The sequence below is a fragment of the Schistocerca americana genome, chromosome 4 (assembly GCF_021461395.2).
Source record: "Schistocerca americana isolate TAMUIC-IGC-003095 chromosome 4, iqSchAmer2.1, whole genome shotgun sequence".
Taxonomy (NCBI): domain Eukaryota; kingdom Metazoa; phylum Arthropoda; class Insecta; order Orthoptera; family Acrididae; genus Schistocerca; species Schistocerca americana.
Genome location: NC_060122.1, coordinates 150,868,756 through 150,893,545, shown reverse-complemented (window position 1 = coordinate 150,893,545; position 24,790 = coordinate 150,868,756). Strand labels below are relative to the sequence as shown.

At 40.3% G+C, this 24,790-nt stretch overlaps 1 protein-coding gene across 1 annotated transcript in view; it reads right to left on the bottom strand.

Moving 5' to 3' along the window:
• Positions 1-24,790, bottom strand: part of LOC124613317 (SET and MYND domain-containing protein 4-like) — a 119,481-nt gene that overhangs the window by 71,773 nt on the left and 22,918 nt on the right. Inside the window, exon 3 of the mRNA XM_047142014.1 lies at positions 9,682-9,847. Coding sequence (XP_046997970.1) covers positions 9,682-9,847 — 166 coding nt within the window. The remainder of the gene's footprint in view (positions 1-9,681; positions 9,848-24,790) is intronic.

Here is a 24,790-nt window from a genome sequence, read left to right as displayed (position 1 = left end):
ATGGGGATTTTGAAAACCCTGTTTGCAGGTAATTCACATCAGCACCAATATATCATTAGTTTGATCGTTGTCTGATGTATGGTGACGATGACTTTCTCCACAAGCTATATGACTTAATTACATGATGATGAACAAAAACACTGCTGACAGCAGGTAAAATTTGATTTTAACTAACCATACTGCCAATTTCATGGATTACAGTTGCATCTTCACATGCAACAAAGATTGTTTCATTAATCATGATAGGTGAAGAACACTGGGTTCACCTACAAAGGATTAATGCAATAATTTTTGTTGCGCCTGAAAATGAGAGTGTAAGCCAAGAAACTGGTAGTGATGTATGGTGACGATGACTTTCTCCACAAGCTATATGACTTAATTACATGATGATGAACAAAAACACTGCTGACAGCAGGTAAAATTTGATTTTAACTAACCATACTGCCAATTTCATGGATTACAGTTGCATCTTCACATGCAACAAAGATTGTTTCATTAATCATGATAGGTGAAGAACACTGGGTTCACCTACAAAGGATTAATGCAATAATTTTTGTTGTGCCTGAAAATGAGAGTGTAAGCCAAGAAACTGGTAGTGATGTATGGTGACGATGACTTTCTCCACAAGCTATATGACTTAATTACATGATGATGAACAAAAACACTGCTGACAGCAGGTAAAATTTGATTTTAACTAACCACACTGCCAATTTCATGGATTACAGTTGCATCTTCACATGCAACAAAGATTGTTTCATTAATCATGATAGGTGAAGAACACTGGGTTCACCTACAAAGGATTAATGCAATAATTTTTGTTGCGCCTGAAAATGAGAGTGTAAGCCAAGAAACTGGTAGTGTGGTCAATTAAAACCAATTTTTACCAGTTGTCAGTAGTCTTTTCATTCATCATGATCTGCAGCAGCTGCAGATGACCTGCACATAATACAGTTTGTTAATTAGAGGACTGATACCATAGAGTGAGAACAATTACCAGCCTGGATCCTTATGTTCATCTCTGTCTGGCATTCTGTATCCTATGGGAAAATTGTCACTGGAAAATTAAATTCTCTAACCCTTTTATAGAATAGTTCTCCCTCTATTGGTGGCTGAAGTGGACATTTTGCCCTCAGTAAATCCCTGTTCATGATAAGATATTCTGTTTGTACCTTTTTTTTCTTCAAGGACAGCAGTCCTGTTCACTGTAATCTCATGACCCAGCTCATTTGCAAAAGTTCTGTGCACACAATATGGTTACATTATCATTGTATGCCAAGTGAGTGATGTTCTTATTTTTGACTTGAATTCCATCAAAGTTCTTGTTGAATTTTACTTTCTCTATATTTTTAGAAGGAATCTGGGAAGTAGGGATGAATACTAAAGTGCTATAGAACATACAAAATTTATTGAAAATATAATTTTTTTTCACACATAAATGAGTAATTTCTCCCCATTTATGTATCAAAAGTATGTTCTCCACATGATCACCTAAGGCTGCACAGCAACAAGTGATGCATTCACTGAAGTTCTCAGTGATGGGTTCACAAACATCTGGTGGGATGTTGTTAACAACCCTTTTAATTTCATTCTTCAATGGGCGTATTGTTTGTGGTTTGTTCACGTACATTTTTAATTTTACAAATACCCACAAAAAAACAGACACAAAATGTAAGATCGCACGATCTGGTGGGCCATTCCTAGTTGCCATGCAAAGAGGTAATCTTTTAAGGAAACTTTTCATTCAGCAGAGCAATCATTTTATGGGGTGTGTGACATGTCAGACGATTTTGTTGAAACCAAAAATCATCATTTTCATCACTGAGGGAAAAACTTATCAGAAAGCATGTTTCAGTAACGGTTGCCATTCACAGTGAAGGCAGCTCCCTCATCATGTTCAAAAAAGTACGGGCCGATCACTTCTCCTTCCCAGAACCACACAACACAGTCTTGCATTGTGGATGCATCTCATCTTCCACAGTTACTCACAGATTTCCATTACTTCCAGTTCTGCAGTTCTGCTTACTGACATCCTCACTGAGGTGGAAGTGCGCCTCATCTGAGAAAATTATTCTTTTTGTGAAGTTCTCATTCTCCACTTGTCAAACCAAGGTCCATTGAGCTTATTAGTGTCTCCTTCCATGATCTGCAGGCAATGCTTGTGTAAGTTGAATCTTGCACGCATGCATTTTCAGATCTTTTAAAAGGATTTCATGAAGTGAACGTGGTGATAAATTCAACCATTGAGCTCGTCAGTGAACCAATTTTCTGGGGCTTACTGTCACATCGATACACAAGACAGCTATGTTTTCTTATGTTCAAACAGAACGCAGTCGGTCTGTTTTCTTAATGTTTGAAACAGAACTGGTGGTCTCACAATTCCAGATCAACTTCCAAACTGATTATTCAGTTGGAGCAGCATTATGTCCATGTGTCACACGCAATTCACGAACGGTTACCTTCGGACTTTCACAGTTTTTGTAATAACTTTTTAGCACTAGGATATGTTACTCAGTTGTCATCTGCTCCATGATGAAACTAAACATCAAACAACAATACTCACCAGACAAAAGCTATCAGTCTACTAATGGGATCACAGATAACAAACATGAAAAAACCACGTCTGCCAACCATCATATTACAAAACGGCGCACAACTCAAATTTGTCCTTACTTCCTGGACACACGCTAGTGCAAGATTGAACAAACCCTTATTTATAGAAAACATTTTCTGAGTTTCATCTTGCCCTCTGTGTTACTTGAGTATACTCGAATTTAAGTTTCTTAGGGATTCTGAACTTTATCAGTCACTTCGTTAGGGCTTCCCAGTGAATACAGTAGTTACTTGCCTGATTTCTGAAAAAGGCACATACATTTCTTCTTAGTGTTCTCACATCTTTTTGATGAAATACTGAAGAACATATTTATCACAAACTGTTGAAACACAATGAGCCCTTGGTCACAATTTTAGTCTAATTAACCAGGTTTCCAACACTTCTGAGAGTGCCTTCATCAGAATTTAAATGTTTAAAGTGGCCTATAACGTAATTAAATGATTAATGGAAAATCTCATATAAAGATGTGAAACAAATACTAACAAAGAGATAGAGGGGCTGGTCAGTACTTACCTCAGCTCAGCACAGCCGATAGATACACAAAAAACAGAACCGAAAATTTACGTTCCTAGCTTTCGGAACAAATGTTTCTTCATCAGGGAGGAGAGAGGGCAAAGAAAGGGAAGAAGGGAAAGTGGATTCAGTTACTCACAACCCAGGTTATGAAGCAACAGGGAAAGGAAAACAGGGAGGGTGGCAAGGATGGAGGCATGGTTGTCAGAGGGAAGCCAAAGATATTCTACTGTAAGTACTGTGCCAGCTTCAAACCAAAAAGGATGCATACAGAAGTAAAGAGGTATATAGTATAAAGATAAACACAACTATGTAGGATGAAAAGATGCGTGAATGGCTAAAGAGGAAAGGGAAAGAGGAGAAGACTGAAGAGTAAATGGGAGTGAGGTTGTTTAACGTAGGTTCAGCCCAGGGGGATGGCGGGATGAAATGATGTGTTGGAGTGCAAGTTCCCATCTCCGCAGTTCGGAGGGACTGGTGTTGGGTGGGAGAAACCAAATGGCACATACGGTGTAGCAGGTTCCTAGGTCCCTAGAATTATGCTGGAGGGCATGTTCCGCTACTGGGTATTGGACATCTCCTAGGCGGACAGTTCGTCTGTGTCCGTTCACGCGCTCAGCCAGTTTAGTTGTTGTCATACCGATGTAAAAGGCTGTGCAGTGCAGGCATGTCAGCTGATAAATGACATGTGCAGTTTCACATTTGGCCCTGCCTTGAATTGTGTATGTTTTACCAGTAGTGGGGCTGGAGTAGGTGGTTGTGGGCGGATGCATGGGGCAGGTTTTGCAGCGGGGTCGGTTACAGGGGTAGGAACCGCTGGGTAGGGAAGGTAGTCTGGGAATATTGTAGGGTTTAACAAGAATGTTATGGAGGTTAGGGGGGCGGCAAAAGGCAACTCTGGGTGGTGTGGGGAGAATTTTGTCAAGGGATGATCTCATTTCAGGGGTTGACTTGAGAAAGTCATATCCCTGCGGAGTAATTTGTTGATGTATTCAAGGCCAGGATAATACTGGGTGACAAGGGGGATGCTTCTGTGTGGTCTGGGGGTAGGAACATTGTTGTTTCCTCTTTAGCCATTCACACATCTTTTCATCCTACATAGTTGTGTTTATCTTTATACTATATACCTCTTTACTTCTGTATGCATCCTCTTTGGTTTGAAGCTGGCACAGTACTTACAGTAGAATATCTTTGGCTTCCCTCTGACAACCATTCCTCCATCCTTGCTACCCTCCCTGTTTTCATTTCCCTGTTGCTTCATAACCTGGGTTGTGAGTAACTGAATCCACTTTCCCTTCTTCCCTTTCTTTCCCCTCTCTCCTCCCTGATGAAGGAACATTTGTTCCAAAAGCAAGGAACGTAAATTTTCGGTTCTGTTTTCTGTGTATCTATCGGCTGTACTGAGCTGAGGTAAGTACTGGCCAGCCCCTCTATCTCTTTCTATAACATAATTACAAATTTGTGGGAAAATAAAATGTTTTATATAAAAGTGTAAGTACTGACTAACAATACAAGACAGAGACAGTACTTACATGTTACATATACCGTACAATAAATAACAGGCCAGAAGGGCTTTAGTCACAAAATTTTTTTCTTCCAGAAACTACTTTGGTACAAACCTATCACTATTTATTTATTTATTCTGTTCAATATATAGTTGAGCAGTAGAAATTGTGTGATACTTGTTGCAGTCAGCTTTGTCAACCTTCTCATAAACTGGCCAAATGATCACTGTTTTTTAGTTTCCTGGAATTTATTTCATTACCATATCTTCTAGATTAGTTACTGAAATTCTGCTCGCGTTTCTATTTTGGATGCCTTCCTCACCTGGGTTTTGGATTTTCCTCAATTTCCTCACTTGTGTTTTCATTTACTTAAATGTGGATGGAGGATAATCTGGATATATACTGACTGGATATTGAAATTTTTCTTTGTTGGGTTGACCATTTTAATGTCTGAAATAACATAAATAATAAAAAAAATCTCAGTGGACTCACTGTCATTCCCTTTTATTCTCACTTACAATCATTCACTTATACACACACCTATACTATGTTAAAATGTATGCACATTGTATTCCTTGTATATACATGGGTAACAGACAATTATGAAAGAAGGATGAAATAACAGGCCAGGGAAGTTTGGATGGCTGCTATTCAAACACCTGGCAATCATAAATATTTTTAATCTCTCTAATCTCAGTTGCTGGAAATATCAATATAGTGCTTTTTAAGTTATGTTTGTCTATATGTGACAGAATAATAATCATTAATATAATAAACCTACCTAACAAATTGAGTATGACATCAGCCAAGATACACAATTTAAAAGTTTTATGACATATGTTTCCTCATCACTTAAAATACAGGGCATATAATTCAATAAATTAAAAGTTGCTCAACTTCCACACAATATAAAATACATTCACTTGAAATGTGGTGTATCAAAAATTGTATCTGAGGATTATTTGGTTACTGAAATTTTTGACGGCTACTTACTTCCGTCACCCAAAGCACTAATTTTCCCACGGGCACACAACGTTGTGCCTCAGCAGTAACACTGCTGCTTACAAGACAGAAGTTAGCACACATTATTGGCTGCAATATCAATGAGCTCATTTCCCTGTATTTCACTGTGCATAGCTATCTAAAAGAATGAGACCTCCTTTCCTGCCTTGGTAGGTAGAAAAGGAAATCCTGTACAATCTAAATTAATTTTCTGGTTGGGAGCATGAGCTAGATACCATGAAAGGCACGATTATATTGCATCTGCTCCTCTGGTGCCAGGATATAACACTGGAAAAATGTGAATGCTTATTGGAAGTGGGTCTTGAGACAACATTCAAAACAGACCACAGAACACATGGGAAAAATTCTGTGATTTGCAATAGCAAATGTTTAAAAAAATACATTTTTAGGTACAGTTCACTCATTAGCTCAGTGTAGATAAAATAACTCTAATATGTAGAAAACTTCCAGCAGAATGTACATATTTAAGAGTAAATGACACCACTCATTAAATAGCAGAGGTGTGGAGTCATTGAGAGGTATGCAAAAGAGAATGAAAACACTGCTAGCTTCTGGAATAAATCTTTTGACAAGCTAGAGTACACACACACACACACACACACACACACACACACCTTGTCAAAGTATTTGGATTTATTATGAAACATAGCAAAGATTTTTTACTTTCTTTATTGCATTTGGTACTTCCAGAATTCTAGGAAAAAAGGCAGCTACACTCCTCACTGCTATTAAAATACTCCTGCAAAAAAAGGAAAGTGTATGTGTGTATATCTGGGGTCTCCTGTCAAATCCCTGGATCAATTTCAAATAAATTTGACACAGAACCAGCAGGCCTCACAAGTATCAGCACTGTAGGGTTTATAGCCTCCTAGCTCCAACAGAAGTGAAGATATGGGTAATAATGTGTTTTCCAGCCTCTGGTATGTACACTACCCTTCCCGACACACTCGTTGTGTGGGAATCGTATCAGGTTGCCAAATCAATCTGCTCTGCAGGTCAGCATAAATTTCAGGTGCTAGAAACAGTGTTCCGGGCCCCAACATGCAAGCTGCCCTGCACGATAGGTTTGTAGTGGGAGTTGTACCAGCTGCTTTATTGAACTGTATTACAGGGGCTACATGTGATGATGAGCATGGATGGACAGGCTGACATGGATAGAGGAGGGATGGATGGAGTGAGGGGGAGAAGAAAATGGGCAGAGAAAGGGGGGAGTGGGGGCTGCTTGAGGCAGGTGGGAGGTGTAGAGGGGTAGTGAGCAGGTGGGAAAGGAAGAGGGGGAGGCTGGGATGGAAACAGAGAAGAGGAGAAGGCATGGTCAAGAGGGAGGAGGAGGAGGAGGAGGAGGAGGAGAGAGAGAGAATTGGGAGAAGGAGATACACAGATAGAGGTGGGAGGATGAGATGGTCAGACTGAGGGAGGAAGTTGTGGACACACAGAGACGTGTTCAACATGTGTGAAACACATGCGGGGAAAGCAACTCGGTAAAGGCTAGTATACATACAAAAGCACAGTGCATGTACGTGTGTATGTCTGGAATCTCGTTCCAAACCCCTGGATCTGTTTCAACTAAATTTGGCATACAAACAGAAAGTTTCACGAGACACAGGGGGAAATGTGCTTTTTTTTTTTAGCCCCTGCCATATATGCTGACCTGCATACCAGGCGTGTTGTATCGCTCTACCTTACTGACCTGCTTCATAGGGCAGCCTACATTCTGGCCCCTCAAGTGTAAATGGCCTATGACAGGCATGTTGTATTGGAGTAGTGTCAGCTTACACTATTGCTCTGCATGGCAGTCTATGCGTCAGATACAAAAACCAGTTTTTGAGCTCAGATATGGATGCTACCCTGCACGACAAACATGTTGTGCGAGCAGTATCAGCCTGCTTTATCGACCTGTTTTGCAAGTGCTACACATGCAGAAGGGCATGGATGGGGGAAGGCTGAGACAAATAGAGGAGAGGATGGATGCAGAGAGAAGGAGCAGGAGGGGATGAATAGGGGGAGATGGGGAGGAGGAGATGTAAAAAGAGTTGGGTGAGGAGGAGATGCGTGCAATATATGTATTGAGCACGGGGACTTGTAAGGCTGTAATTGACAGAGATAATGAATAACACACTTCCGAAATATTTTGAGACCTTCCCAAGGCATCTAAACTAATCATTCCAAATGAACTGCATATATATTTGTTATGCAGATCAGATCACATTATGAGAAGGGAATAACAAAGCTCTACTGCTAGGAGAAGCAATGCGTTAGATATGGTGTATTACAAGAATCCATTATGGAACCAACAGTTTTTTTTAATTAATTTATTTTTTAAAATATAATTGCCACTAAGTCAACCAGTCTGTACCACAAGATGTTATCTTATGACAAAACTTGTTTTAAAACCATTTTTTTACTTTTAGCTGTTCAAGTTTGTTATTGAAATATTGCAATCATGTGCCCTTGTTAATGTATTGGTGCCAACTGATGTTACTATGGAAACTGATTAGCTGGTGCAACATTACTGTTGAGCACCACAGCATCTCTACTCCAATGATGTTGATCCTCATGTGGGTCCTCTGACTTGATCATGCCAGAATCTGGCATATAAGCCAGCCCACGGCCAGCCTAAGCCAGTGTTGATACGAGCGGTGGAGTGCACACCGAAAGTTTTATTATATCACCTACGACATTATTCTGGTGTACTGCTGTGAATAAACTCTGTTGTTTGTGGCTGTTGATTGCCGAATGTCAAGCATAAGATTTATTGTCATATTGCAGCACAGACACAGGTTAAAAATAACAACAGCCCTAAACAACTGTGTCACAATAATCGATGGTAACAGAGTTAACGGCTGTTATTGCCATCAAGGGTGACACAGCCTTATGAAGACACTGTTATTTTTAACCTATTTCTATGAACCTTATGCTAGACAATGACACACAAGTGAAAATTGCAAAAGTTCAATAGAAGCAGTTATAATCAAAAGTGGAAAATGATGTTACTTAAAGAATTTATAGTGGCTGTGACCCACATTAGAAGAAGTTAGGATAATTATTTCTGGTTATGCATCCAAACTGACAGTAGCCATCACTGTGATATGGCAAACTCTTCTGGGGAAACTTATCTGCCACCAAAGATTGTGTCTCATCCCAAAGAAGAACTGTAAAAGTCAGGGAAATTTCAGACTTTAAAATTAATACAGGTCTTTTATTTAAGAAACTTCATTTACTTTTATTACTGTGCTTAAATGTCTAGTTGCACAAACACAGTATTCTGTAAATCCTATCATGAAGGAAAGCCTTAAAGGATTTGGAGCAAGTCAAGTTATAGATTAACAAGCAGCAGCAGTCACTGCTCGCTACTCCTGTAAAGTCTACTAAGAACAAATTATGACTTTTGTTACTCAAATTAATTGTGCTAATTACTACTATATAACTTAACAAGTAATAAAATTCATTACCAATCTTTTATAGAGTAGTAACAACCTGGTATTTATGGAACAGATATTACATAAGAAGTAAGTGTGATGCACATTTTCAATATGCACCTGCAGCACTAAAGCGCAAACGAACCAACATAAACAGGGAGCAAGCTGTACAATAAGTTAAATGACAAAAGATACTTCAACATTTTAGACAGCTGTTAATAATTGCTTGTTGTAAAATGTTTAAGTATAGATCAGTATTTTGTACTATAAAGATGCTTTCTCAGACTTATCACTATAAAAATTAAACGTATGTGAGAAAAGTAGGTATATAAATATTGAGTAATTTTTTTTAAGTGTTAGATGTTTGAAACATATATAGTTTAAAGATAATCTGTATATATGACAGATACATCAATGCCAATATTGTTCTCGTGCTACAGAGAAAACCTGTAAGTAAAATAATGCTTCGTTTCAAGATGCAAATAAAAGAACAAATTAGCGAAGATGGTCTTGTATTATTCGTTCACTGACATAAACAAAAAATATATGCATGGAAACTTGAATAACGACCACAAAATGAACTGTATCAATATGTGATTGACCATCTTACCTATGTTAGCATCCTTCAACAGCTGCAGTGCACAGTTATAGGCATCAATGGCTTCTTTGTATCTGTTCAGTTTTTCCATACATTCGGCCTTCCTGGTATAGAGTTTATATTTCAAAGACTCTGGATAGTTATTATGTAATGCTAATTCAATGTCCTTAAGGCATTCCTGTAAATAAAAATACAAGGAACCACTAATAAGTTGGTGGCATGTAGAAAATAAGTTATGTTAAAGGCTAGTAAAGTGAAACAATTTGGAAAATATTAAGACAAAATTTAACTACTTGAGGTATAAATTTCAAGAAAAAAGTTATAAAATAAATGGATCATATTACAATGAGGATACAGGAGCATAATATTCAACAGATTGACAATTTGCTACACTATCAGTAATGGCATTTCATTATTGTCAATATTGGCAAGATATGAATGTGTCTAATTACATATGACTCTCCTTCCAATGCCTCAGCACCAATTTTCAGTAACTCTACCATGTTCTCTTTCCCTGTTTACTGTTGAATTGCCACCTCCAATTTTTTCGTCCTGTGAAACACTGCTGGGTTGTACATGATGTGCATTGACAGCGATTGTAATGATGGCGATGATGAAAAATAAAAAAACCTATAAACCACAGACTCTACCACCAATGGAGGGGAGCGTCACTTCTGTTCTTCAACAACACAGACAGCTATTCTCATTGCCACATTAAGCTAGCACGCAGTCCATTGTAAATGCTGAGAGGCCGCCCTTGGTTTGCTTTAGGCCTCAAAGTTTAGCATATAAAATAAAACAGCACTTTACTTTTGTCCCAAAACGATGGATGGTTATCATCATACAAGAATTTAAAACACAAATTATTTTCACACTATGCTAAAACATAAATGCTCTCTTACCGCATTCACATTTTTTATACAAATTCACTTAATTAAATCTGTGCAAAATAATAAACTTAATACAATGATTAAAATGAGGAATTCAAGGAGCAGAGATTAAATTTAAGAAAAGAATTACATTTAAAACCAAAATAAATTAATGAAAATAAACTACCACAATAATTCTGCTTAAGGATTTTAAAAATAATTACCGTTCTGTAACTACTAAACATGTGACCTTTAGCTAATGAGCCTGTAGCCTTGGCTATTATGCTATGGGGCTACAGGGTAAACTCAGGTTATTTTTAATTTTTTAGTCTCTCATGAGAAATTACTTTTGTCATATTTTCATAAATGAGGGTCCACCAGGGTGGATGGCTGCATGGTGTGAAACCTGGCACCCAGTCCTACACCACCATATGTGTGATTTCAAAAAGTTAATCTCACCCTTGGTGGCTCAATGTGAAGTATATATTTACTGTATTTGGTAGTACACGAATTATAACAACAATATTTTAAAATCAGATCGATCACTAATAATTGATATGAATATTGTTATATATGTTGCACTTTTCTTAAAACTTGGTAGCATATATAAACAAAATGAATAAGCTTACCTTGTATGTATTGTATTGTATGTTAACCGGGGGCCTAAAAACGATGGAGAGGCTCCGTCCCTGCTGCAGCCGCAGTGGTTACCGCAGTCCTCTTCACCCTTCTGCTGCCCCGCACCAAACCCAGGGTTATTGTGCAGTTCGGCCCCCGGTGGACACCCTCCCCCCCCCCCCTCCCCCCCCCCCCCCCCAGGGAACGTCTCATACCAGACGAGTGTAACCCGTATGTTTGCATGGTAGAGTAATGGTGGTGTACGCGTACGTGGAGAACTTGTTTGTGCAGTAATCACCGACATAGTGTAGCTGAGGCAGAATAAGGGAAACCAGCCCGCATTCGCCGTGGCAGACTGAAAACCGCCTAAAACCATCCACAGACGGGCCGGCTCACCATACTTCAACACAAGTCCGCCGGGCGGATTTGTGCTGGGGACCAGGCGCTCCTTCCTGCCCGGAAAGTCATGCGTTAGACCCCACAGACAACCAAGCTTACCTAACTCTTCAGTGTTTCTCGTTTTTCTGTTAGAATATTTTGCAATCACTATATAAAACAATATTTCAGCCTATTAATATCTTCTCTTGTCATTAAACAGTCGTGCATAACAGGTGTAGGTGAAACAAAGTTAATTGTTGGATGGTTTTATGGGCCACACGATTCTGCTGTGAAATTCTAGAGTCATTCACAGGAAGTCTATGGTCGATAGCATGTAAATACCCAGATCATGCAATACTAGTTGGAGGCGACTTTAACATGCCAAGTATAGACTGGGATGCCTATGGATTCACTGCGGGGCAGGGGAGGGGAGGGGGGGGGGGGGGTACAGACAGTTATGCGACGTACTTTTGAATGCATTTTCTGAAAATTATCTTGAGCAGCTAGCTTGGCAGCCCAGACACAATAGAAACATCTTAAACCTGGTAGCTAAAAATAGGCCAGACCTCATCGACAATGTCAGTATAGAAATGGGGATTAGTGATCATGATGCCATTATAGAAACTATGATTATGAAAGTGAATAAAGCAGTCAAGAAGGCTAGGAGAGTGTTTCTGATAGATAGAGCAAATAAGCAGTTATTAACATCTCACATAAGCAATTATTAACATCTCACTTAAACAGTGAATTCGAATCATTTAGTTCCAGTAAGATGGATGTAGAGGAATTATGGGCAAAGTTTACGCAGATTGTACTGTAAGGATGAGCTGATAGTAGGCCGAAAGTAGGGGATTTTATTTTATTTTTTATTCGCTTTCAAAAGTCACTTTATCCTCAAGCAGTAGCCGGCAGCTTCAGCTGCCTGTAACTTTCCCATCCCATGATCCAGGACCAGCAAGTCAGCACCGGGATAGGCAATCTCGATCATGCGCCTCCCTCGTGTCCTAACAAGGTAACACTATCTCTGCAACACTGAGCAGGCCACACTCTGGAAATTTCCATGCCGCCCCGCAGGTTTCTCAGCTTCTGACCAATCAGGGCTGAGGAAGCCGTGTGGCTGAGCTGGATGTACTCTGCCGCCCTCCGCCGGAGCTCTCTTTCGATTGTGTGCCCTGTAGCAGCCAACATCTCCTGCCCTTCCCGGTGCTGCAGCACCACGGACTGTTTTTTCAGTAGCTGCCACACCAGTCAGACTTGTCCGAATGGCAGACACCATTTTTCCTTAGCTACATGAACTACATTTCGCCCCTGACTATGCTCTGGCTCACCCTCGCCTCCATAGGCCTGACTATGTGCTCCTTTTTCAATGCAGTCTCTGCTAATAAAAGACCTATTAACTAAAATCTTCCTAATGGTTCATTCCTGACCACTGCCTTCCAATCCGGCTGTCCTGTACAGTACACCATTGTGTGGAGAGTTATGTGCCTAACAAGTGGATATAGGATGGAAAAGACCCACCATGGTTTAATAATGAAATTTGGTCGATGCTGAGGAAGCAGAGGCTGTTGCACTCTCGATTCAGAAGGGAACACATAAATGATGACAAGCGAAGGTTAGTAGAGATTCATGCAGCTGTGAAAAGGTCTTTGCACGAAGCACACAACAATTACCACCATGACATCTTAGCAACTGATCTGGCAGAGAACCCGAGAAAATTCTGGTCATCTGTAAAATCGCTAACAAGTCTAGGGCTTCCATTGAGTCCCATGTTGCTGGTATGACAGCTGATGATAGCAAAATGAAAGCTAATGTTTTAAATTTCACGTTCAGGAAATCATTCACAAAGGAGCATCGTACAAACATACTGTCATTTGGCCATCGGACAGACTCCCATATGAATGACATACTACACACATCAAAAAAAGTTTTGCATCAGCCCAGTTCGCAGAACTCCTGAAGGTAGACGTTGACTGTGGATGTTGTATCACAGACACAGTCCCTCTGACTGTTCAGGGATGTCACTGAATCCGCCCAAAGGTGTAAGTAACCATGCATGAGCAGCGCCTATTACACGGAGGGGGTCCAAGAGCCAATCAATTCCAGTCATTCCACCAGGAAGGCGGTACACAGCTCATGTTGTCTGTAGTTCAACCATGCCTAGATGGTCAATACCGCAGTTCGATCGCGTCCGCATTGTTACTTTGTGCCAGGAAGGGCTCTCAGCAAGGGAAGTGTCCAGGCGTCTCAGGGTGAACCAAAGCAATGTTGTTCGGACATGGTGGAGATACAGAGAGACAGGAACGGTCGATGACATGCCTCACTCAAGCCGTCCAAGGGCTACTACTGCAGTGAATGACTGCTACCTACGGATTATGGCTAGGAGGAACCCTGACAGCAATGCCACCATGTTGATTAATGCTTTTCGTGCAGCCACAGGACGTCATGTTATGACTCAAACTGTGCACAGTTGGCTGCATGATGCATAACTTCACTCCCGTTGTCCATGGCAAGGTCCATCTTTGCACCCATGACACCATGCAGCGTGGTACAACAACATGACGAATGGACTGTTCAGGATTGGCATCTTGTTCTCTTCACCAATGAGTGTTGCATATGCCTTCAAGCAGACAATTGTCCGAGACACGTTTGAAGGCAACCCGGTCAGGTTAAAGTCTTAGACATACTGTCCAGCAAGTGCAATGTGGTGGAGGTTCCCTGCTGGTTTGGGGTGGCATTATATGGGGCCAATGTACGCTGCTGCTGGTGGTCAAGGAAGGCGCCATAACAGCTGTACGATACGTGAATGCCATCCTCGAACTGATAGTGCAACCACATAGGCAGCATATTGGCAAGGCTTTCATCTTCATGGTCTACTATTCGCACCCCCATCATGCACATCTTGTGAATGACTTCCTTCAAGATAACGACAATGCTTGACAGCAGTGGCCAGCATGTTCTTTCAGACATGAACCCTGTTAAACATGCCTGGGATAGAATGAAAAAGGCTGTTTATTGACGACGTGACCCACCAACCACTCTGAGAGATCTATGAAAAATCACTGTTGAGGAGTGGGACAATCTGGACGAATAGTGCCTTGATGAGCTTGTGGATAGTATGCCACGATGAATACAGGCATGCATCAATCCAAGAGGACGTGCTACCGGGTATTGGAGGTACCGGTGTGTACAGCAATCTGGACCACCACCTCTGAAGGTCTCGCTGCATGGTGGTACAACATGCAATGTGTGGTTTTCATGAGAAATATAAAAGGCGAAAATGATGTTTATGTTGATCTCTGTTCCAATTTTCTGTACAGGTTCCAGAACTCTCGGAACCGAGATGATGCAAAACTTTTTTTTACGTGTGTAATAAGCATACCTGGTGTAGAAAACAACCGAAGAATTTGAAAGCAAATAAATCACCAGGTCCAGAAGGAACCCCAGTTAGATTTTACAGAATACTCTACTGCATTGGCCTCTTACCTAGCTTGCATTTATCAAGAATCTCTCACCCAACACTAAATCCCAAGTGACTGGAAAAAAGTGTAGGTGACTCCATTACATAAGAAAGGTAAACGAATAGACCCACAAAGTTACAGACCAATATCCCTGACTTATGTTTGCTGCAGAATCCTTGAACATCTTCTCAGTCTGAATACAATGAACTTTCTTGAGACTGAGAAGCTTTTTTGCACAAATCAGCATGGTTTCAGAAAGCATCGCTCATGTGAAAATCAGCTTGCCCTTTTCTCACATGATATACTGAGAACTATGGATGAAGGGCAAGAGGCAGATTCTATATTTCTAGATCTCAGGAAAGCGTTTGACACGGTGCTCTATTGGAGGCTGTTAATGAAGGTATGAGCATACGGAATAATTTCACAGATATGTGAGTGACTCGAAGACTTTTTAAATAATAGACATCAGTATGTTGTCCCTGATGGCGAGTGTTCATCAGAGACAAGGATATCATCAGGAGTGCCACAGGGAAGTATGTTAGGACTGCTGTTGTTCTCTATACACATAAATGATGCGGCTGATGGTGTGGACAGCAATCCGCAGTTGTTTGCTGATGATGCTGTGGTGTATGGTGAGGTGTCGAAGTTGAGTGACTGGGTATTGATGACAAGATGACTTAGATGAAATTTAAAATTGGTGTGATGAATAGCAGCTAGCCCTAAATGTGGAAAAATGTATGTTAATTCGGATGAGTAGGAAGATCAAACCTTTAATGTTCAGATATGGTCTTGTGTCCTGCTTGACACAGTCAAATCATTTAAATATCTGGGCATAACGTTGCAAAGCGATATGAGGTGAAATGAACATGAAAAATGTGGTAGGGAAGGCAAATGCTAGACTTCAATTTATTGGGAGAATTTTAGGAAAGAGTAGTTCACCTGTGAAGGATATCACATACAGGACACTGGTGTGACCTATTTTTGAGTACTGCTTGAGTGTTTGGGATCCATACCAGGTCGGATTGTAGGAAGATACTGAAGCAATTCACAGGCAGGCTGCTAGATTTGTTACCGGTACGTTCAAGCAACACGTGTTACAGAGTTGCTTTGGGAACTGAAATGGGACTCCCTGGACAGAAGGTGACGTTCTTTTCGAGAAACACTATTGAGCAAATTTTGAGAACCGACATTTGAAGCTGACTGCTGAACGACTTTGCCCGTAAGGGCCATGAAGATAAGATATGAGAAATTAGGGCTCATACAGAGGCAAACTGACAGTCATTTTTCCCTTGCTCTATTTGTGAGTGGAACAGGAAAGGAAATAACAAGTAGTGGTACAGGGTACCATCCACCACGCACCATACAGTGGCTTGCAGAGTATCGATGTAGATGTAGAACAGTAGTGTCATATCTTAGTACTCCACAGCAAGTAGTAAGAAAATGACACAAAAGAAATGCAGGAACCATGAAACTACATCATGTTCTGCAACAATAATGCACCAACAAGAAAGCAGTCTCCACTCTAGGCAGCTTGTATCAAAAGTACTATAGGTAAAGTAAATACATTGTAGAAGAAATGAATAATTGTAACAGTAGAATTACAAAAATGAGTACGGTATCCATTAATTACTTTCATTGGTAATCAACAGACCCCTATTCTAATTAATTGGGTTGCTCGGACTAGCTTGGATAACATTAGAGAATTTCCCTGTAAGTTTTGCTATGTTGTCAATCTACGAAACATAACATATGGTGTGGCCAGTGCTCACTCTTAGAAATGAGCTAAAATTGTTATTACTCATTGTATATTTGAACACCATAATCTTTCCATTGAACAGTAGGTAGAACATGATTATTATCCAACTTAACAGATTCTACTAACACCCAGGTGCGGGGACCCCTAATGCATGGGGCCGGTAGCATTTACTAACTCTCACTATGTGGCTAAAATGGCACTGGCTGTTCTGCAAGCACTAAGACATGTGATACAGGGTACTTCCCATTGTACCATTTATTAGGGCTTCTTCTTGTCCCATTCACATACGGAGAAAGAATGACCATTTAAACACCTCGGTGCACACTGTAATTACTCTAATACTGTCCCTGCGATCCCTACGAGAGAGATACATAGGGAGATGTAGTACATTCCTCGATTCATCATTTACAGCTGATTCTTGAAATTTTATAAGTAGTTTCTCGATTTAGTATCTGCAAGGGCATGACAATGCCACGGGATCATCAGTCAGCATGAATTTAACTATACAAGCCACCAGTTGCTCAACTACAAGCCAGGGAGCTTAACTCTGGATGAGGGAATTAACCTTGATGTACGAGCCATTCTACAGGGGAGCAGAGTCTGAATACCACACAGAGAACAAGCATGGAGGAAAACACAATATGTGACCTGTGTGAGCAACTGACAACTGAGCACATGGAGAAGGATGAGGAGATTAGTGTTTAACATCCCGTCGACAGCTAGGTCATTAGAGACTGAGCACAAGTTCGGATTAGGGAAGGATGGGGAAGGAAACCAGACGTGCCTTTTCAAAGGAACCATCCCAGCATTTGCCTGAAATGATTTAGGGAAATCATGGAAAATCTAAATCAGGATGGCCGGAGATGGATTTGAAATGTCATCCTCCTGAATACGAGTCCAGTGTCCTAACAACTGTGCCTCCTCGCTCGGTCTGAGCACATAGAAACAGAGCACTGTGCAAGGCAAAGTCTTCATCCATAAGCACTGAAATCAATGGTGGAACTAACTGACAAGCCTGTTAATGCCAGCACACAATCACCTCAGTCAGTGGCTCTGCCCAAGACAAGCTTTGTCTAAGCTCTTCATGACAAGTGTTCTGTGATAACTGCACAGCTTCTCTGTCTTCATCTCAATGTCTGCTGATGGAGATTATGAACTCAAAATAGTTTCTGTCTATCTTCAACTGTTTGCCATTTCAGTCCTTACAGCATCTCCATTACATTCTCCCAGGGTCAATCAAACCTTTGAGCATTCATGCTGCCCTTCTCTGAATATGTTAAGTATCCCCTGCTAGTCCCATTTTGTATGGATCCCACACACTTGAGCAATTTTCTAGCATTGGCCACATGGATGTTTGTAAGCAATCTCCTTTATAGACTGATTGTATTTCCTTAGTATTCTAACAATGACCCACAATCTGCCATTTGCTCCATTTACAACTGAGCCTATGTGGTCATCCTATGGTGGGGCCTGACAGCCACATGATCCTGCAGAGGAGTAGCAATTTTTTCAGTAGTTACACGGACAACACTCTGGAAGATTGACCAATTTGGCCTTGTAATATGGGAACTACAGCCACACGATTCCCCATGGGTATGCAGCTCTGCTTTATGAATGAATGATGATGGCATCCTCTTGTGTAAAATATTCCAGAGGTAAAATTGTCCCACATTTGGATCTCCAAGTATGGGCTAATCTGGACACTGTTACCAGAAAAAAGAAAAAGAAAAAAATTGGCATGCTACTGGTTGGAGTGTAAAATGTTAGACCGCCTTAACCAGCTGCATTATAGAACTTGAAGTCAGATGTGGTAGGAGTTAGTAAATGACAAGTAACAGATAGGACGGGATTTCTCATTACAATAGAAAAAGGTAGTCAACACAAAATCAAATACGAGTAATGAAGGAGTAGGTTTAATAACGAACAAGAAACGAGGGATGTGCATAAGGTACTATGAATAGCATAGTGAACAGGTCATCAGACAGACACACGGCTACAACTCACCAACTGAAAAAAAGTATGACGAGATAAAAGAAATTATCCAGTAGATTATTGGAGATGAAAAATTAACTGTGTTGGGTGACTGGAATTTGACAGCAGCAAAAGGAAGAGATAGTAAAACAATAGAAGAACATGGAATGGGCACAGGGAATCAAAGGGGCAGCTGCCTGGTACAATTTTGCACAGTGTACAATTTAATCACTTGGTCTAAGAATCATGGAAGAAGGCTGTATATGTGTAAGAGACCTGGAAGATTTTAGATAAATTATATACTGCTAAGACAGAGATTTTAAACTGCAAAACTGTTACAGGAGTAAATGTACTCTCTGGCCATATTATGAAATGCAGATTACAAATGAAGAAACTGCAATAAGGGAGGAAATTGTGGAAGGGGAACCTCAATAAGCTGAAAGAACTGAAGATTGTTGGTAGTTTCAAAGGGAGTGTTAGGGAATATCTGACAGAAACAAGTTATAGAAACATGATAGAAGGTAAATGGGTAGCTTTCAGAAATGGAACAGTAAAAACTGCACAAAAGGAACAACTAGGCAAAAAGAAAACGCCACATTGGAATTCTTGGATAACATATGAGATATCAAATTCAACTGATGTAAGAAGAAAACATCAAAATGCAAAAAGTGAAACAGGTGGAAGGGTATACAGATACATAAAAAAGGGAGAGTGACAGGTGATGTATACGCAGACAAGGAAAAAAAATACCCGGATTTCCAGGTTAAAAATACACTTTCTCCTGGATGAAAACATACTTTTTCCATGTTATTAAGTGACAGTATATTTTCCCTTGGAATTGTAAAACTTATCAATCCATTGAATGGTTATGTTTTTATACACAGGCATGGAATTTCCCAGCACTTTAGAAAACGAAACTCAGGGAAGAAAACTCCTTTTGGAAAGATTTTTATGTGCAGCAATATGTACGCTGTATATTTTCATTTACGAAAGTATAGATTTGAATTCCACCAAACACTGCATGTCACTTTCCGAACCATTGTAATCGTGATTGTGATGCACTTTTGTAAGCTAGTCATAGCTCATGTCACGTGATCCCGCCAGCCGATGACAGCGGATATTCAAATCACAGGACACGAGATGTAGTCAGCTAATAGCAACATCACTGTTAAGTAATGCGGATACATAAACAGGAAAAGTTAATGTTTTAAATTAATATACATAGTGTTGCCACAAGGAAAGCAAAGCTTTCATATATAATATTGGTCTCTAAGGTTAATAAGCTGCAAGAGAAGCTAAGCTTTCACGTATAATATTGATTTTTTGTGCATGTTACACTTTAGGATACATCGCACAAATGTGCCAGTAAAACTTTTAGCTGAGTCCAGTGACTTGGCCTCAAAGTTTTCCTCAAATAAATTAGCTACCACAGAGGAGAGAGAGAGCTTCCTGTAGCACTACATCAATTTGCTCATGTTAACGACATGAATTTCTGATCTTCTGGGCTCGAAATACTTCTAAATGGCTCATCATCAAATGCTCTGTGATTTACGAAATTCATCGTACATTTTCGCACATAGTTCAACTTGCGTAAAAGGAAATTTACTTTGAAAGTAACGCTTTTCAAACCCCCATTCGCAATATTTTCCCGTGACCCGTTAGAAATAGGTTCGTTTCAGTAGTTGTCAGAGAGCGCCCGATAACAGGCGCCACCGCACTTTGGCAGCTGCTATGACACAGGAAGCCCGTATGTTCGTATGTGTAAAACATTAAAAGATCTTACATTATGTCATAAAAGAGAAAAAGACATCAGGGGATATCTAAGAGCATCGGAATTTCATGAACCATACTAAAATGGCACATTTAAAGTGCATGCTTAAAGAGAACATTCGTATGTCCAGATTCCCAATGAAGCAGGCCTTGACCTGATATTAAGCTTTCCAGTGTGGGTTTTGGGATGTAAATTTTCTTGGAGTACCAGGACTGTATTAACTAATTTTTTATTCTTTATTATGGCATAATGCCATGCGTGCTAGAAGATCAAAATGTGCACTTGAAATGCAGCGAGCAGTTGAAATTAGCCAATAGTGTGGAACTAAACACTTTGTTTCAAACACATTGACTGCCTCAGCATGAAAGATAATAAAAACAAAATTTCTTTAGCAAACTGACAAAAATAACTACATTGTTCTAGAAGGCGATTAATGCATGGCTGTAAGAAAAGTGGAAATAAAATAAATTTGAAACTAATAATGTATATTAGCCTTCCGTAATTATGTGAATGTATTTTAATTCACTTGATAGCTCCCGGCCACAGAAATCCATTTTGTTTCCATTTGACTAGAAAGCAGTAAACGAAGAGGAAACAGTAAAATCACTAAATGTAAACATGGGTCATGTGGAGACAACACACTTCTTCCCCACTATAACTCAGGCTGCTCTGCGCATCAGCCTCAGATCTACGATATTTCCGAACTGGGGCAATACTAAGATAGTGGTGCCCCCCCCCCCTACCCCACCCCCCTTCTCACCCAGCCTCCTTCCTTGAGCGTTTGAGATATGTCAAAAATTGTAAAAAAATCAAATTTTCGAAATATGTTAGCGCACAGCTGTCTGAAGAGTCTGATACATAAAACATATGTGTTAGAGGAAATGTAAGACATTTTATTTGGTCTTAAGTGTGCCAAAGTGCAGTGCCACCAGGGTGGCTGAGTGGTTCTAGGCACTTCAGTCCGGAACTGCGCGACTACTACAGTCGCAGGTTCGAATCCTGCCTCGGGCATGGAGGTGTGTGATGTCCTTAGGTTAGTTGGGTTTAAGTAGTTCTAAGTTCTAGGGGATAGAGGACCTCAGCTGTTAAGTCCCATAGTGCTCAGAGCCATTTGATCCATTTTGTGCAGTGCCACCCCATTTCACACAGCATTCTTCTATCGCACATCACTGTATTTTGCTCCGTGGAATTGAAACGTGTATATTTTGTATTGGATGCCATCAAACTATATTCAGGACAGAGGAAATTAAAATGCCCTAGTGCCTCTCCTGCTCCCAGTTGCACGGTTTGACACTCTGCGCTCTTTAAAAAAAAAAAAATAAATAAATAAAAAAAAATTCGCAATTAATACTGGATGGGATTATTTGTAATCAGGAGAACAAGAACTCTTCAGAAAATTTGCACTCTTTATTGCCTTTTAGCTAATAAATTTCTGTTTTGGGTGACATGAAATTAAATATAGGGTACATACCCCACCCCCATGAACCATGGACCTTGCCGTTGGTGGGGAGGCTTGCGTGCCTCAGCGATACAGATGGCCACACCGTAGGTGCAACCACAACGGAGGGGTATCTGTTGAGAGGCCAGACAAACATGTTGTTCCTGAAGAGGGGCAGCAGCCTTTTCAGTAGTTGTAGGGGCAACAGTCTGGATGATTGACTGATCTGGCCTTGTAACACTAACCAAAATGGCCTTGCTGTGCTGGTACTGCGAACGGTTGAAAGCAAGGAGAAACTACAGCTGTAATTTTTCCCGAGGGCATGCAGCTTTACTGTATCGTTAAATGATGATGGTGTCCTCTTGGGTGAAATATTCCGGAGGTAAAATAGTCCCCCATTCGGATCTCCAGACGGGCACTACCCAGGAGGATGTCGTTATCAGGAGAAAGAAAACTGGCGTTTTACAGATCGGAGCGTGGAACGTCAGATCCCTTAATCGGGCAGGTAGGTTAGAAAATTTAAAAAGGGAAATGGATAGGTTAACGTTAGATATAGGGGGAATTAGTGAAGTTCGGTGGCAGGAGGAACAAGACTTTTGGTCAGGTGAATACAGGGTTATAAATACAAAATCAAATAGGGGTAATGCAGGAGTAGGTTTAATAATGAATAAAAAAATAGGAGTGCAAGTAAGCTACTACAAACAGCATAGTGAACGCATTATTGTGGCCAAGATAGACACAAAGCCCACGTCTACTACAGTAGTACGAGTTTATATGGCAACTAGCTACGCAGGTGATGAAGAAATTGAAGAAATGTATGATGAGATAAAATACTTATTCAGGTAGTGAAGGGAGACGAAAATTTAATAGTCATGGGTGGCTGGAATTTGAGAGTAGGAAAGGGAGAGAAGGAAACATAGTAGGTGAATATGGATTGGGGGTAAGAAATGAAAGAGGAAGCCGTCTGGTAGAATTTTGCAAAGAGCATAAATTAATCATAGCTAACACTTGGTTCAAGAATCATGAAAGAAGGTTGTATACATGGAAGAAGCCTGGAGATACTGACAGGTATCAGATAGATTATATAATGGTAAGACAGAGATTTAGGAACCAGGTTTTAAATTGTAAGACATTTCCAGGGGCAGATGTGGACTAGGACCACAATCTATTGGTTATGAACTGTAGATTAAAACTGAAGAAACTGCAAAAAGGTGGGAATTTAAGGAGATGGGACCTGGATAAACTGAAAGAACCAGAGGTTGTGCAGAGTTTCAGGGAGAGCATAAGGGAACAATTGACAGGAATGGGGGAAAGAAACACAGTAGAAGAAGAATGGGTAGCTCTGAGGGATGAAGTAGTGAAGGCAGCAGACGATTAAGTAGGTAAAAAGACGAGGGCTGTTAGAAATCCTTGGGTAACAGAAGAAATATTGAATTTAATTGATGAAAGGAGAAAATATAAAAACACAGTAAATGAAGCTGGCAAAAGGGAATACAAACGTCTCAAAAATGAGATCGACAGGATGTCCAAAATGGCTAAGCAGGGATGGCTAGAGGACAAATGTAAGGATGTAGAGGCTTATCTCGCTAGGGGTAAGATAGATACTGCCTACAGGAAAATTAAAGAGACCTTTGGAGAAAGGAGTGCCACTTGTATGAATATCAAGAGCTCGGATGGAAACCCAGTTCTAACCAAAGAAGGGAAAGCAGAAAGGTGGACGAAGTATATAGAGGGTCTATACAAGGGCGATGTACTTGAGGCCAACATTATGGAAATGGAAGAGGATGTAGATGAAGATGAAATGGGAGATAAGATACTGCGTGAAGAGTTTGACAGACCACAGAAAGATCGAAGTCGAAACAAGGCCCCAGGAGTAGACAACATTCCATTAGAACTACTGATGGCCTTGGGAGAGCCAGTCATGACAAAACTACACCATATGGTGAGCAAGATGTATGAGACAGACGAAATACCCTCAGACTTCAAGAAGAGTATAATAATTCCAATCCCAAAGAAAGCAGGTGTTCACAGATGTGAAAATTACCGAACTATCAGTTTAATAAGTCACGGCTGCAAAATACTAACGTGAATTCCTTACAGATGTATGGAAAAACTGGTAGAAGTCGACCTCGGGGAAGATCAGTTTGGATTCCGTAGAAATGTGGAACATGTGAGGCAATACTGACCTTACGCCTTATCTTAGAAGAAAGATTAAGGAAAGGCAAACCTACATTTGTAGCATTTGTAGACTTAGAGAAAGCTTTTGACAATGTTGACTGGAATACTCTCTTTCAAATTCTGAAGGTGGCAGGGGTAAAATACAGGGAGTGAAAGGCTGTTTAAAATTTGTACAGAAACCAGAAGGCAGTTATAAGAGTCGAGGGGCATCAAAGGGATGCAGTGGTTGGGAAGGGAGTGAGACAGGGTTGTAGCCTATCCCCGATGTTATTCAATCTGTATATTGAGCAAGCAGTAAAGGAAACAAAAGAAAAATTTGGAGTAGGTATTAAAATCCATGGAGAAGAAATAAAAACTTTGAGATTCGACGATGACATTGTAATTCTGTCAGAGACAGCAAAGGACTTGGAAGAGCAGTTGAACGGAATGGACAGTGTCTTGAAAGGAGGATATAAGATGAACATCAACAAAAGCAAAAAGAGGATCATGGAATGTAGTCGAATTAAGTCGGGTGACGCTGAGGGAATTAGATTAGGAAATGAGACACTTAACGTAGTAAAGGAGTTTTGCTATTTGTGGAGCAAAATAACTGATGATGGTCGAAGTAGAGAGGATATAAAATGTAGACTGGCAATGGCAAGGAAAGCGTTTCTGAAGGAGAGGAATTTGTTAACATCGAGTATA